At 56.3% G+C, this 14,451-nt stretch overlaps 3 protein-coding genes and 2 non-coding genes across 8 annotated transcripts in view; 1 reads left to right on the top strand and 4 right to left on the bottom strand.

The window, feature by feature from the left end:
* The window catches only part of SMG6 (SMG6 nonsense mediated mRNA decay factor), a 108,092-nt gene extending 99,712 nt beyond the window's left edge, over positions 1-8,380 (bottom strand). For 2 of the 3 annotated variants that reach the window (XM_071447912.1, XM_071447913.1), the window contains exons 1-4: positions 5,557-5,693; positions 2,961-4,713; positions 943-1,135; positions 143-253 (exon numbers count right to left, since the gene is read on the bottom strand). In XM_071447912.1, coding sequence (XP_071304013.1) covers positions 143-253; positions 943-1,135; positions 2,961-4,713; positions 5,557-5,647 — 2,148 coding nt within the window. In that variant the 5' untranslated portion in view covers positions 5,648-5,693. Of the gene's footprint in view, positions 1-142; positions 254-942; positions 1,136-2,960; positions 4,714-5,556; positions 5,694-8,249 lie in introns of those variants that run through there. The other variant, XM_071447914.1, reaches the window with a different exon arrangement.
* On the top strand, positions 5,698-7,889 carry SRR (serine racemase). The gene is made up of 7 exons (XM_071447921.1): positions 5,698-5,920; positions 6,122-6,257; positions 6,454-6,557; positions 6,631-6,750; positions 6,842-6,916; positions 7,124-7,333; positions 7,595-7,889. The coding sequence occupies exons 1-7, from the start codon at positions 5,741-5,743 to the stop codon at positions 7,790-7,792; spliced, it is 1,023 nt and encodes a 340-aa protein (XP_071304022.1). The 5' UTR covers positions 5,698-5,740; the 3' UTR covers positions 7,793-7,889.
* Positions 8,206-14,328, bottom strand: TSR1 (TSR1 ribosome maturation factor). 2 transcript variants are annotated; one of them, XM_071447916.1, is made up of 15 exons: positions 14,123-14,328; positions 13,945-14,048; positions 13,432-13,642; positions 13,217-13,351; positions 12,427-12,857; positions 12,005-12,164; positions 11,544-11,716; positions 11,065-11,273; positions 10,492-10,654; positions 10,159-10,269; positions 9,729-9,861; positions 9,258-9,374; positions 8,849-8,989; positions 8,666-8,740; positions 8,206-8,569 (listed from the first exon to the last, which is right to left on the bottom strand). In XM_071447916.1, the coding sequence occupies exons 1-15, from the start codon at positions 14,226-14,228 to the stop codon at positions 8,391-8,393; spliced, it is 2,448 nt and encodes an 815-aa protein (XP_071304017.1). In that variant the 5' UTR covers positions 14,229-14,328; the 3' UTR covers positions 8,206-8,390. The 2 variants fall into 2 exon arrangements, with proteins under 2 accessions (XP_071304017.1, XP_071304018.1); XM_071447917.1 differs by having other exon boundaries at positions 11,065-11,270.
* LOC139600231 (small nucleolar RNA SNORD91 family) lies at positions 9,589-9,681 on the bottom strand. Its single transcript, XR_011682456.1, has one exon. It is a non-coding gene; the product is annotated as a small nucleolar RNA SNORD91 family (small nucleolar RNA).
* On the bottom strand, positions 10,914-11,004 carry LOC139600230 (small nucleolar RNA SNORD91 family). Its single transcript, XR_011682455.1, has one exon. It is a non-coding gene; the product is annotated as a small nucleolar RNA SNORD91 family (small nucleolar RNA).
* Positions 14,329-14,451: the final 123 nt, after the last annotated feature.

Genomic DNA, 14,451 nt, shown 5'->3' with positions numbered 1-14,451 from the left:
AGCAGCTGAGAAAGATTCCCTGCAAACAAACTGGCTCTGTTTGGAGTACAGCTGCCTGCCCCTTGGCAAGGGCAGCACACTGAGTGCAGCACCTTGCACAGGATTACCAGGATGAGAAGTCTCCAGGAAGAAGCCAACCTACCATTTTCCTGAGAGGTTTACTGCGGATGGCCATCCCATCCATGTAGTCCTCCAGCTTGAACTGGTAGGAGACCTGCAGCTTCTGGAGGAGGCCATCAAAAAAAGAAGAGCCCTGCAAAACACACACACACACACTTGGATGTTATGATCTTTCTAACGATAAGCACAAAATCACCACACCAACCCTGCCATGTGCAAGAAAGGAGCTCCATCTCCCTGAGGTTTGGGCTGTTCCTCTTCAGAACACAACAAGGAGGTTGGGGGATCTCCAGCCTCAGGTTTTTAAGACTGAGCTACACAAAATCAGGACTGACTGGATTTAGTGTTTAACAAATCCTGCTTTGAGGAGGAGGGTGGACTAAAGGCCTCCAGCAGTTCCTTTTCTCACCCTAATTCTTTAAAACACAACTTCTCAGATCTGTCAGTCTTCCTGGTACAAAGACTAAACTGAGCTGCAGTTTTACAGAATAATTTCCAAGCAAATTCGGTAAAGCTGCCACAAACACCTCCAGGAATGCTTCTGTTTAGCTTCACTTCAGGGCATTAATTTCATTTTAGCTTAAATAAATTTCTAATTAACACAAACACACCAAAACAAGCTGGTTTAAATTGTAACAGATGTCTACCTCGACCTACACCTGCCCCACTAAACCATAATGTGTCTGAGCATCCTCTTTGCATAAGGATGACATGAATAAGATCAAGATGACCAGTTGCCCCATTGCACCATCCCTTTCTAAAAACCAGTCAATCCCACCTAAAGTTTTAGTGGAATCTGGGGACGTTTCTCTCTCTTCTTACCTCATCTAGAAGCAAGAGCAGTTTGTTCCGAATTTCTTGGGCGTTTTCCCCCTGGGGGTCCTTGAGGAGCTGCCGGAATTTCTCAATCACCTGGTAAAAAGCATTTTTCCACAGCAACTGGTCCACGTTCTGGGTGTCAGAGAACTCAATATCCATGAGGATGCACCGTTCATAGAGCTGCAGCATCTCCACCCTGCAGCAAAACACAGTCAGGGAGGGGTCAGTGCAACAGCAACTGCCCAGGAGCACAGGGAACACGTGCTGAGCCACCTGCTGCTCACATCCAGCTGCCAGCAGCACTCACTGCTTCCACACACAGCCCCCAGGGAGGTGGGAGCTGCTGCAATCCAACTCCAAGAGGGCAAATCCAAAAGGAGCATCTGCCTTGTACAGGTGACTCAGAATGGAGCAAGGTTTGGCAAAGTGCAAGGAGCAAGGTTACAGTTCTGCCAACAGCAAGGCACAAGTGTCTCCTGATCCAACACAGAGAACACACACACTGCTCTGAACACACACAAGGCTCTGCTCCTTCTGAGCACAAGGTCTGGGCCAGGAACCAGAACACAAAGAATCACAGGGCAACACAGATCTTGCCATTAAAATGATCCCCACTCCTCTCCCATCCAACCAAAATACACGGCAGAGTCACAGACTCTGCTTCCTCAAAAATGGACAAGTTGGGAACAATGGAAATAAAGCCTCAGAGTCCCAGAAATCACATTCCCTTCTCAGCTGCCTACAGCCCTGCCTGGATGCTGGAGCAGAATTCCTCCCTCAAATTTAATAAAATAGCTGCAGGCTAGGAACAGCTCTGAAACATGTAGGGCAAGTTAATGGTAAAGGGGATCCTCAGCTGTTCCTGCCTTATTCCTTATAATCTTTCAAGTACTCAAGAAACAGTAGAGAGTGTGAATGGTAAAGCCTGGAGTAAAGCCAGATGGCAATGCCTGGAAGAGCGTGACAGGATAAGAGAAGGATCCTGATGGGTTCCTGCCCAAAGCACAGAGCCAGGATGGGCTGCCTGACCCTACACAGTCCCCAAACCCTGCACACACACCTGGACAGCACAAACACCAAGGAAACTGGACATTTCCACAGATGGATGCCATGTAAGAGTCCCCACACAGCTGGCAGCCGGCACTTGGACACAGGCAGGACACAAGGGGCACTGCCAGCAAGGACAGGGTCAACTGTGCCCACCAGGGCAGGGGGGGCTTCCACAGTCACAGCAGCACTCCAGTGTTTCCTCTCCCTCCACACAACAGCTCTGGGTGACCTCAGCTCCTTGAGGAAGACCTGAAACCTCAAGTGCTGCTTCAATCACAGACATATTCCAGTCCGTGGTTTACAGAGCAAGTGCCCAAAACACAGAACAAGCCCTGAAATGAGCTCACTTGCTAGATTTGCTGTCAGTCAGCTCTGAAAAACAGCCTCCAGAGAAGCCCTGCAGACACAGAGATCACAAATAAACGTGAAAGATGCCAAGTAGAAACTTGTTACAGCCATATTAACCACCCCCCAGAGCAACAGTGTTACTTGTCTCCAGACAGACTGGCATCACCAGTGGCATCAAGAGCAAAACCACACAGCACTGGAAAGGCACTGCCACTGACAGCACCAGGAACAACAAAATGCTCCCTGAGCACACACTAAGGATAGGTAAGAAAGCAGAAGTCTGACAAGAAACACTGAGAGCACTGGAACTGAGAAGCATCAGCTCCAGCAAGAGCCAGAAGAACCAAAAATGTGCAGCAGGTGCTTGTCCTGCTCCTCTGTGTCCCTGCAAGGCATTCAGCAAGCACAAGAAGCCACAGGGAAGTGGCATCTACATCCTCACCCACAGCTTCCTTCCACCACCCACACACCACTGGCACACAACAAACAGACCCAGCACATCAAAAACTGACAACCCAGTGCCACATCTCCCAGCCACCGAGATCCCCAAAGGAGACACCATTCTCCTGGAAATTTTCACCCTGGAAATGACTCACTCCCCCCTCCACAGCCCACCCACCAACCTCAGCTGGGCCATCTTCTCCAGCCCCTCCGGGCTGATGCGGTCTCTGGACAGGAGGTTGCTGAGCTGCTGCTCCTGGTTCCCAGCCTCACGCAGGAGTTTGCTGAGCTCCTGCTGCTGCATGTTCCTCATCTGCTGCTCCATCTCAGGGCTCAGAGGAGTAGGAGGGAGTGGGCCACACAGGTACTGCCCTGCCTGGCCAGGGTACCCAGGGTAATAGGCTCCTGGGTACACCCCGTTGGTTGGACCCATAGGATACTGCAGGGAATATCCCCCATAGGGATACTGGGGGCCTTGCCCGGAGGCACGAGGGTAATAATAGGGGTTGTCAGAGTTTTGGAATTTATAATAGGAGGGCTGGGCCTGGCGGGTTTCCCCCCAGGAGGTGGGGCTCACTTCATCATCCGTGTCTAGGAAGTGAAGCTGAGCAGTCTGGCTCTTCAGGGCGGGTTTTTGGTCCGGGTTGTTTGGGTCCCACAGGCGGCGGGCAGTGCCACCTCGGCCCCGGCTCCGGGGGCCTTTGCTGCCAGCCCCGCCCAGCAGGAGCCTGGGGCCAGGGTGAGTGGCTTCAGGGACACCCACTGAGCTGGCAGAGAGGTCCGTGTTGGCAGGCAGGAACAGAATCCCACGGCCCCTCCCCTGGGGCTCCCTGCTCTGGCTCCTTGCCTCCGAAACCTCAGAGGCCTTCAGGGACTTTTTTTTATCTGTATCTGCCAGGCCGATGTCCCTGTTCATGGTCCTGCTGTCAAATGTCACTCGAAAGGGTCCCTTGACTTCCCTGCCATTGCTGCTCCATTCACTCTCACTCCTAGAAGCTCGGCTCTGCTCCGAATGCCTCCTCCTGTCTGAATTCCTGCTGGAGACGTACACCTCAGCCTCATCAATCCTGTCATCGTCCAGGGAATCTGTGGAGGACACAGAGAGCTGCTTCCTGGGACGTATCCTCTCCCTGGCACGCTCCTGCCTCCTCTCCACCCCATCCACGAGCAGGGCTCCGTCCGTGCTGTTGTTGCTGCCGGCTGAGCTGGTGCTGCAGGTGCGGTACCGGCTGCGCCGCTTGTCCGTGCGCGAGTAGCGCTTGGTGGAGCCCAGCTTCCCCGGCAGCACCTCATCCCCCGCCCTCCTCACCCTGTCACTCCGCTCTGCTCGCCTCCCTTTATCCCCCCTGGAGGCTTTCACTGCTTCCCCTGCCTGGCTCGCCTCTCTATCCTCCCTGCTGGATCTGATTTTCCTGTTGTTGTCTTTTCCAGTGCTTTTCTCAGTCTCTTCGTCTCCCTCAAGTTTCAGCTGCTCCATCCTCCCAGTGATTTCCTCGCTGGCTGACTGCAGGGAGGGTTCTTTAACAGCAGACTGCAGGCGTTTCCCAGGCTGGTAGATCTGTTGGTCTGGCTTCTTGGTTCTCCTGGGGGCCTTTGGGCACCATTCATCCACAATGGGCTGCTTGGATGAGTTTTCCTGGCTTTGCAGGCCACCTTTGGTCTCTGTTTCTTCCTTTTCCTGTGAAGGACCGTTCTGCTTGGGGCCATCACTTTTGTCACAATCCTCCATAGCTGGAGCTCCCACTCCCACAGAGTCCTTGTCCCCAGCACTCTCCTCCTTGCCCTCCTCAGCTCTGCTCCTTTCCTTCTCCGAGGCCTCTTGCTTTGGTGACACAAGTTTGCTCCTCAGTCTGGAGAGGCCAGGCTTGTAAATCTCCTGGTCTGGGCGCCTGTTATCTTTGCGGTGCCTCGGCTCCTTCACCTCCTTCATGTTTTCTGGGGAAAAACAGACAGAAGAAAGTTATTCCCAGGGACCAAAAAATACCATGACAAATATTCAAGTCAAGGCAAACAGCCGGCCAGATCTGAAAATCTACATCAATATTTATGGGAAATCACAGAATAAGAGTAGAAAATGAGAAAGCCTAACACAACTGACCAAATCCTTGGCCTGATCCATTTACAAATCCCATCCTGCAACAGGTTTTTCCTCAAAGCACACCACCAGACTTGAGCACAAGCAGTAAGAGTAAAGTTGTATCACGGCAGGTTCAGCAGCAGTCACCAGCCTACTGTGGGTGCAGGAGCTGCCATCCCCAGCAGCGCCCGCTCTGCCACCGGACCGTTTGACTAAAAGGCGCCTTTCCCCCTTGCTCACAATCCGGTAACGTTTCTCTCCTCCTCCTTTAACCGTATTTACAAAAAAAAAAAAAAAAAAAAATCGTTACAGAGCCCAGGCCGGTTCCCGCACAGTTAAACGCCCAACCAAAGCCAGGCTGTTCCCCGCTGCATTCCCTAAACTTTCCCCCTCTCAGTACCGCAGCCCCGAACCCCGCCGGTACCGAGGGCTCGGCCCGGAGAACCCCGAGGGGCTGGGACCGACCATCGCGGGGCAAAGCCGCTCCGGGTGCCTTCGCCCGCCCCGCAGGCTCCCCGTGGTCGGTGCCGTGCGCTCCCAGCCCGGACAGCCCCGAGCCGGCGCCGGCGGGGCGGCAGCTCTGCCCCAAGCCCTACCCTAGGCGCAGCACGGCCGCGGGGCCGTGCGCGGCCGCAGGCAGCCGCCTGTGCGCGGCAGGGCCGGCCCGGCAGCGGGTCGCGAGTGCTCCCGGCGCCCCTCACCTCGCCCGCCGCCGGCCGCGCGGGCCTGCGCCGCCACCATGTCCCGCAGCTCGGCGGCCGAGACGCGGACGCGCTCCAGCCCCTCCGCCATCTTGGCAGCGCCGGGGGCGGGCGGCGCCGACGGCGGCCGCGCAGGGACAAACCGCCCGCGCGGCCGCGCGCAGGCGCTCACGGGGGCGCGCACATGGCCGCGCACGGAGCCGCGCCGCCGCCGCTGGGGCTGGGCGAGGTGCGGGATGCGGAGCGGCGGCTGCGGGGCCGCATCCATCGCACCCCGCTGCTCACCTGCGCCGGGCTGGACCGCATGGCCGGCAGGAAGCTGCTCTTTAAGTGCGAGCTCTTGCAGAAGACCGGATCCTTCAAGGTGCGCGGGGATGGCGGCACTGCGAAGCCCCGGGGCAAAGGTCGCTTTTTGCAATAGGGAAACTCGCGTTGCGCCGGCACCCACCAGCTCCTGCCGCCCTGTTAATTCCCTGCGGTGAACGGTGCTGCCCAGGGCTCAGGGAGTGGTGTGAGGAGGAAGCACACTCAGCCCCGCACACCCAGCCCTGCGCTCTCCCTGCAGATCCGCGGAGCCCTGAACGCCGTGAGGAGCCTCGTTGAGGAGCGGCAGCGCACGGGCCGGGAGCTGCCCCGCGCTGTGGTCACGCACAGCAGCGGCAATCACGGGCAGGCACTCGCCTGTGCTGCCCAGGCAGAAGGTAACCTGTACCCTCCACCCTGCTCCAAGAGGCAGGCACGGGGTAAATACAGAGCTGGTTCTGTTGGAGAGGATGGAGATCCCTCTCCTGAACCCGTGCAGGAGCTGGCATAGGCAAGGCATCGCCTGCTCCTGCAGTTTGAGCTGGTTGCTGTGGCTTTTGAGATGTTGGATTGACTTCCTGTCTCATGCCACAGGGATTCCTGCCTACATCGTGGTGCCCCGGACTGCCCCGCAGTGTAAGCAAGATGCCATTCGTGCCTATGGTGCCACACTGGTGCCATGTGACCCCAGTGACAAGGTAAGGCACAGGGCAGATAGGCCAGGGACACTGCCCAGGCAGAGTGAGAGGTGACTGCTGTGCTTTCCCTTAGTCCAGAGCAGAGACAGCATCCAATGTAGTCCAGGAGACAGGAGGAGTCCTGGTGCACCCCAACCAGGAGCTGGCAGTGATTGCAGGGCAAGGCACCATCGCCCTGGAGGTGCTGGAGCAGGTGAGGGAAATGCACAGCCCAGCCCCTGCAGGGGCACAGCAAAAAGGGGGACACAAAGTGTCAGAAGCCCTCACACTTCCTTTCTGCACAGGCACCCCAGGTAAATGCAGTGGTGGTTCCTGTGGGAGGTGGAGGAATGGTTGCAGGAATAGCAGTCGCCATCAAGGTAGGCAACAGCTCATCCAGGAATCTCCCTGTGGGCAGGGCAGGACTCTCAAGGCAGGGAGCAGCTTTTAACTTTAGAAACACAAAGACCCTGCAGTGAAAGTCTGCATGGCGGCAGCAGCAGGGCCTGCTTAGCCCCCTGCACACACAGAAACAGGGGACAGGCACACACTGGTGTCACCCCAGTGGCTCCTCCTGCACTCCCCAGGCTTTGAGGCCGGATGTGAAGGTGTTTGCTGCTGAGCCAAGCAATGTGGATGACTGTTACCAGTCCAAGGTCCGAGGGGAGCTGACCCCCAACCTCCACCCGCGGGACACCATCGCAGACGCTGTAAAAACCAGCATCGGGCCCAACACGTGGCCCATCATCAGGGATTTGGTTGATGATGTTCTGACAGTCTCAGAGGAAGAAATCAAGGTAAAGGCTCCCGGCTCCCTTCTCACGGTAGCTGCCAGCAGGCAGCTGCCTCCACCCCTGCCCTGCCCCTCTGCTCTCACCCCAACACACTCCCAGAGCAGCACAAACCCCCCGTGCACCACTGCAGCTGTGACACCCACGCTGTCTCCAGCTGGAAAGGGCTGTTGGGAGCTCTGCCCTCCCTTCCCAGAGTGCTGCAGGGATGCCCTGGAGCAGCCTGTGCTGGCTGCTGGGCTGACAGCTGCTGCCCTGTCCCCACAGCGAGCCACGTGGCTGGTGTGGGAAAGGATGAAGCTGCTGATTGAGCCAACAGCAGGCGTGGGACTGGCGGCTGTGCTCTCGGAGCAGTTCCAGGCCGTCCCCCGGGACGTGCAGAACGTTTGCATCGTGCTGTGTGGGGGAAACGTGGACCTGAGAGCCCTGACCTGGCTCACAGACCTCTCTGGGAAAGCAGAATGAGGATGGAGTGGTGTTTCAAGGAATGAAAAACCTCACTCTGAATTTGCGCGGTGGTTTGTGCGCTACTAAAAACAGATCAAGTCCAAAGGTTTGGGAGTTTTTGTGGAAGGACAAGGGAAGCTGGCATTGGTCTCTGTGGGGGGGGAGCTGGAAACAAAGCACTGCCTGTTCTCCCCTCCCCAGCTGCCTTGCTCTGGCCCAGGCCTCCAGAGAGCTGCACTCAGTCACCCTCCCCAGCTGCTACTTGGCTCTTCTTTCTCAGCAGCACAGGAACTGCCAGCAAACTCCTCCACACAGCAAAATCCCCCTCACCCCACGTGGCTGGGCATGAGGGACTGAAACAATCCCAGTGGGGTCAGTGGACAAGGGGTGCTCACAGCCTCCTGGCCACCACCACGACAGAGGCACTTAGGCATTTTTGACATTTTCCATTAAAATAAATAGCTATAGCTGGTACCTGAGCAGCAGCTGGCGACGCAGCTGCCCCTGTACAGACCCCAGCAGTAACACGTCCAAGGCATCAGTGCTGTCCTCACAGTGCATGGGTCAAGAACAGCATCCAGGGAGCCAAGGCACAAACTCCAGCCATGCTGGAGACTCATTCCATCTCCACCTCCTGCTCTGGCAGTGCACTCTCACTCCTCACCCACGGCACAGGCTCTGGGACATGAGGGTCATAAGTCCATTTGGGAAAAACACGCTTGTAGAGGTTCAGCAGCACCGTGTCCTGGGACTTGAGCTGCCCATCAAAGTGGCACTTCATGTGCCCATGGGTCCCTAGGCAGAGGGCAGAAGAGGCCATTAGCAGTCTCTCAGGCACAGGAGGATCACACCATGCCAGCAACACAGAGATAAACACCAAATCAAACCTACCTAATGGCTCCTTGATGTGCCCTCTGCGTCCCCACTTTGTCCTCAGCTCCACGGGCTTGAACCACATCACATCCTCTGGAGATGGAAACACAAAAGGCAGGTAAGGAACAGGCTGTGCTGCACCAACATAAACACAGGGACAGAACTTCCAGAGCCTCTCCTCCCACCAGAGACCAGCTGTACCTCTGTTGAAGAACATGTATCGCACGACAGCCATCTTGGTGAAGATCTTGAAGGGGTGGCCACTGAGCACCAGGCGCTTGATGACGATCCTGTCGGGGTCCACGGAGAGCAGGGAGCCCGTGGCAATGAGGTCGTGCATTCCTGCCAGGCAGAGTCACCATTTCACCAGGGCAGGTGCCTCCATCACCCCCCTTCCCCAGCACAAACCCCTTCCCCAAAGGGCTGCAGGCCCAGAGCAACCCCACAGCAGAGGCAATAAAGTGACAACAGGGATGGAGAGAAGCTCATCTCAAACAGCAGGAAGGAAACAGCTTTTTCAAGTCATACTTTCTGGAGAGATGCACTTATAAGCAGGGTATGGGGACAGTTTGTTTCCCAGACATCACCTCCTCAGCATTTATTAACTCACCATTACTTCTCTGTTTGAAAAGCAACACTGAGGCAGGAGGGAAAGTGATGGGAGCATAGACAGTCACCACCAGGGCAGCATCTGGGCGCAGGAAACGCTCCAGCTTGTGCTTATCAGCTAGGACAGAACAGAAATTATCAAGTTCAGGCTAGAGCCACCCTCAGAGCTGTGAGAAACCCCAGAGCTCATTGTTCCCTGTTCAACAAACACCCCTCCTCTACTGGCACTGAGTATCTGGGAATGAAGGTGATCCTCTGGCATGGAACCTGGACCTTGCCTGGATCAGTGAACCACCTTTCCCAAGCCATTCTACTGCCCATGATTTAGTGCCTGCCCTGGAAGCCTCAGAGCCTAGGAGTGAGTCTTCACAAGAATCCTTCAGCCAGGTTCAGACACCACGGCTAAGACATCACAGGCTTCCTGCTCCAGAATTCCCAACCCCACTCCTGCTGTACCCAGTCCCTGACAAACCTGAGGTGTGCTGGGAGAACAGGGGGGATGCTCGGAAGCGCCTGAACCCGCAGTGGAAGATCAGCTCCTCCTTGGCTCTCACTGGCTCACTGTTGCCCGGGTGCCGACGCACCAGGAAGTTCAACACGGACATCTGCAAGAGGCAGCACAGTCAGGGGCTGCTGGGCAGCAGAAAACAACAGGACATTGCAGCAGAGATGAATGTCCTGGAAAATGGGGTCCCAAAAGGTCACTGGTCACCAGTGCCAGGCTCAGACACTTTCTCCTAACCCCCTCTCCAGCAGTTTCTGCATGCTCCGACCTGCTCTGAAACAGGAGCAATGTGGGGAGATTTCAGCCCAAACCCTCTGCAGCCAGACCCTCCCCAGGCCATGCAGCCTGAAGGAACAGGGAGCTGCACATCCCTCCGAGGTATATCCCTTGTGTTCACCTTTTGTTCATGGGGAAGCAGTGAGAACAGAACCAGGGGTTTCCCCTCCTTGAAGCTCTCCATCACAGAGACAGGGACATTGCAGACATGAAGTGTAACGTACCAGCCCACCTGCCAAGACAGGAGCAGTTGTGAACACTTCTCTCAACAGAAAAAAAGTGTCAGAAGATGTGCCTGGATTAGGAAGGGAATCCAGGAGAAAACTGTCTGAACTTAGGGCTTCCTACTAAGAACCAGCTGGCCAAAAGATCCACCCAACCACCTCCCTGATAAGTCACTCCTACTGGGAGCAAAGGAACACAACAGGGAAAGGGATCAGCAAAAGGGAATTACCGAAGCTCCCTCAGTCTCCTCCTTCTCTATTTGCCTGAAGAGGTTCTTTCTGGTTCGGGAGAAGTCCTGGAACTGGAAGATCCTGGCATAATCCCTTGGAAGATTCTCTTTGGGGTCCCAAGGAGAAGTCCGGAAGCTTTTCAGCCCCCTGTACTTCTGGAACCTTGAAAACAGAGAGCAGGAAAGACAAATTACTTCACCAACTGAGGTGAATCCCATCCTTCACCACCAGCTGTGGTCTGTAGGGTCTCACAGCCTCAAGGAGGACAAAGGGTGCAAAGCAAACATTAGCCCTCAGGAAAGATGTCAGTGCAAAGAGAGCTAAAACCAGCAACCAAATCCCCAAACAAGCTGTCCTTGCCTCAGGGCCATCCTCCTCTCTCTCCCAGGTCAGGACCCAGCCCTCCCTGCCAACCAGTGGTTGCAATGGAAGCCTCAGAGCCAAAAAGAGTCTTCACAAGAGTCCTTCAGCCAGGTTCAGACACCACGGCTAAGACATCACAGGCTTCCTCACCAAATGAAACAGAAAGGAACCTTCCAACTCCTCTCCCAGCAAAGCATCCCATTTCTTACCTGACCCTGGCAGGCACATCCCGTGGGGTGTCCACCTCATCTGGAAACATCTCATCCATTCTCTCCTGCTTGTATCTCTCCAGCATCTGTTCATCCTCCTCCATCTTCTCGTCGTACTGCTCATCCCGCAGGCACTCGGGCATGGTCATGGTCTCACTCTCCTCCTCCCCAGCTTCCTCCTCCTCCTCCTCCTCACCGCTGTCCCCCTCCTGGCACAGGGCAGCACAGAGCCTGTGAGCACACAGAGCTGTGCATGCAGCACTGGCACCCTGGGTGAGCTCACATTGTGGGATTTGGGACCCCAGCCCATCATTTTGGGGTCTAACAGGCCAAAGAAGGAATGTGATACATGCAGGGATTTAACAGTGGAAATCCAGGCAAGTCCTGGCTCTGCACCATGCCCTTGCATAGGACAGAATCTTCCTAGAACATGCAATAATGGCCTGGAGATCACCTGTACTATCAGCCCTTGGAGGTACCTGAGAAACTGCCTCTTCCATCAGATCATCATCCATGTCGTCATCTTCATCATCATCATCTTCATCATCATCTTTCTCACTGCCTTCTTCTCCATCATCCACAATCCAGGCAGCCTGGTACTTGGATGTGCCTTTGGGGACCTTCACCACCCTCCTGTTTGCCTTCAGAGAATCTGTAGGATTCCCACCAGGGTTAGTACAGGAACAGTTCTCCTTCCCCTCAGCAACACTTTCACCAGAACAGCCAAACCCAGATCTAGACTAGAATTGCTTTTTTTGCAGCACAGAATTTGTCAGGACAGCCAAAACCTGCTAACTTGCCAGGCAAACCACCTGATGGGACTGAGGATGGAAGCCACCCCAACTAAGATGTTTCTTCACAGCCACCCTGGTGACAGAAGTTTCTAACAACCCTCCTAAGAGGGACAAGGAAGAAATACAGAACTACTGCTTCTGCTCACCCTCTGCTTCCTGCAGCTCTTCTTCAGTGGGCCATGTCTGCTCCCCTTCCATGGGATCAGGAACCACTTCTGACTGCAGAGACTCCTGCTTGCTTGGATCTGCCTTCATCAGCACCTTGACATCTTCCTCCATCTCAACAGCACCATTTCCAGAGTCATCCTGAAGGACAAGAGCAAAGCTCCTAGATCTGAGCATACCCAACTAAGCTTCCAGTCAGTCTCAGGTGAAACTCCCTTCATGATGTTGTGACATAACTTTCATTACACACTGCAGTCACAGAACCTCAGCCCAGCACCAGAGCAGAGACAAAATTCCCTTTCCCCTCTCCTCACCCACCTATTTCCCACAGGTATATTTTCCCCAATGAAATTTTAGAAACCTTGTGTTCTAAAAGGACTGACAAAGCTCTCACCCTACACACCTGAACCTCCATGTCCTGCTGACTCCTCTTCTGTCCTTTAACCACGCGTGGGTTCAAACAGAGCGGGTCAGGGGGAGCATCCACCTGGCTCAGCTGGAAGTCCCCGTGCCCCACGATGTGCACCAGGCTGTTCACGTTGAGGGTCTGTCCCCGGACAAAGCCAGACACCTTCAGGGTCCCCACCAGGTCACTGTCCTGGCTGGGCACAAACTCAGCAGCACGGGCAAGCAGGTGAGCGCGGCGGGCACGAAAAGCCAGGTGCCTCTGCTTCTGGGAGCTCAGGTGCCTCAGGAGCAGCGAGGATTCCTGCTCTGTGTTCAGTGGGAACAGCTTGGCCTCAGGAAAACGCTTCTCAATGCACTTGGAGAGTTTCTTCCTGGCATCTATCCTCTTCTTAGGGGGCAGGTCAGTGCCTCCTGGGACAGCCAGAGCTGGCGAGCAGAGAACAGAGCTTGGATCAGATCCTAAACTTTCTGCTGTTCTTTTTACCAAACACAGGCAAATATTTGGATGTCAGCAGCCCAAATGGCCAGATTTGCACCACAAGGTACAAAGGGAGTTTCACTGGTTTCAGTGGTGCCCAACAGGACAGGGAGCAATGGCCATAAACTGAAATGAAAGAACTTCCACCTCAACATAAGAAAAATATTATTTTCACTGAAGGTGGCAGAGCCCTGAAGTTTAATTACAGTGACACTCAATCTCCATTAAGGTGACAGAGCCCTGAAATTTAATTATTGTGACACTCAATCTCCATGAAGCATCCCCAGAAACCCAAAACATTTCTCACCATAACTGGGCAGCCCCTGTGCGAAGAGGCAGGAGAGGCAGTGCTCCCCTTCACTGTCCCAGCCATCCACAGGGTCCAGGATGAATAGCAGGGAGTCAGCAACCTTGGCAAGGTCTAAAACAGCGTGGAGATCCCCTGCACCCAAAACACTTCCATTAGTGGGGCTGCCAGAGGCACCAGAACCAAGAACCTAACCCACAGCGGCACCTCCTCACCTGCCTGGGCTGTGACAAAGCGCCAGCGCTGCTTGAGCCGGGGGCAGAGCAGGGCAAAGCCGCCAGCTCCGCCCTCATCTGCACGGACAACGGCCGAGTCCTGGCTCTGCAGCAGCGAGTCCTGGGCCGCAGCCCTGCTGTGCAGCAGCACCACAACCACGAGGTGCGGGGGCCCATCCCTGCTGCCGAGGCTGCGCTTCTCCGCCAGCACCTGCGGGCACACGGGCAGGGCTTGAATGCCAACCCGAGCGCGGCTCCTCTCCCGCCCCCGGACCAGGCCAGGCTACCCCACGCCGCAGCCCGACCGCACCCGGTCCGTTCCGCAATGCTCCGTTTGACCCAAACCCAACCGGGCCCGGCACCGGCTCGTTCCCCCGCAAAGTCCCAAACCGGCTCGGCCGCACCGCCTACATCCGGACCCCCCGGCCCCAATTCAAGCCCCCTCCGGTAGACTCGAACCGAGCCGTTTCCCGCTCCCCCGCAACAACCGGCCCGGTTCCCCCGGTGCCTCACCGCCTCCTTGCGCTGCCGGCGGAGCTGCAGCGCCTGATGCCGCCGGTCAACCCTGTTCAGATCGCGGAGCCGCCGGCGGGGCTGGGCCTTGACGGGGACGCGGCCTGGGGAGGGGAAGAGAACGGTCAGGGCTGGCCGATAGCAGCGGGGAACCCGCGGGGAGCCCGTCCCGCCTCACCTCCAGCGCGGCGCTGCGAGGAGCCGCTATGCTTGCCGCCCTTGTGCGCCTTGTTCTGCTGCTTGAGCGGCCCGGGCCGGTGCGCGCCCGCCGCCGCCATCACCATGCTGCCGCCTCGCCGCCACCGCCTCGGCGCGCTCGCCTCGCGTCACTTCCGGCGCGACGGGGACTGCGGGGATCCACGTGGGCACCGCGAGGGACGGGACCGGGACCGAGCCCCAGGAAAGGAACCCCGGGAAAGGGAAAGGAGACCCGGGAAAGGAACCCCGGGGCGGGGAGGGAAGAGCAGCAGGGCTTATGGCCGTAGCGCCGCTGGGCAATGAGAGGCG

This window comes from Agelaius tricolor, unplaced genomic scaffold (genome assembly GCF_023055355.1).
Source record: "Agelaius tricolor isolate 1412-34295 unplaced genomic scaffold, bAgeTri1.0.p SCAF_25, whole genome shotgun sequence".
NCBI lineage: Eukaryota > Metazoa > Chordata > Aves > Passeriformes > Icteridae > Agelaius > Agelaius tricolor.
This window is presented reverse-complemented; position numbering and strand designations above follow the sequence as displayed.

What these genes read in the sequence shown, in the direction of transcription:
- SRR (XM_071447921.1), top strand. Translation starts at nt 5,741, where the DNA reads ATGGCCGCGCACGGAGCCGCGCCGCCGCCGCTGGGGCTGGGCGAGGTG. An exon ending in CCCTGGAGGTGCTGGAGCAG is followed by an intron (nt 6,751 to 6,841) that starts GTGAGGGAAATG and finishes CTTTCTGCACAG; the next exon opens with GCACCCCAGGTAAATGCAGT. An exon ending in GAATAGCAGTCGCCATCAAG is followed by an intron (nt 6,917 to 7,123) that starts GTAGGCAACAGC and finishes TGCACTCCCCAG; the next exon opens with GCTTTGAGGCCGGATGTGAA.
- TSR1 (XM_071447916.1), bottom strand. Translation starts at nt 14,228, where the DNA reads ATGGTGATGGCGGCGGCGGGCGCGCACCGGCCCGGGCCGCTCAAGCAG. An exon ending in AGGAGACTGAGGGAGCTTCG is followed by an intron (nt 10,270 to 10,491) that starts GTAATTCCCTTT and finishes CTGTCTTGGCAG; the next exon opens with GTGGGCTGGTACGTTACACT. An exon ending in ATACATGTTCTTCAACAGAG is followed by an intron (nt 8,741 to 8,848) that starts GTACAGCTGGTC and finishes TTCCATCTCCAG; the next exon opens with AGGATGTGATGTGGTTCAAG.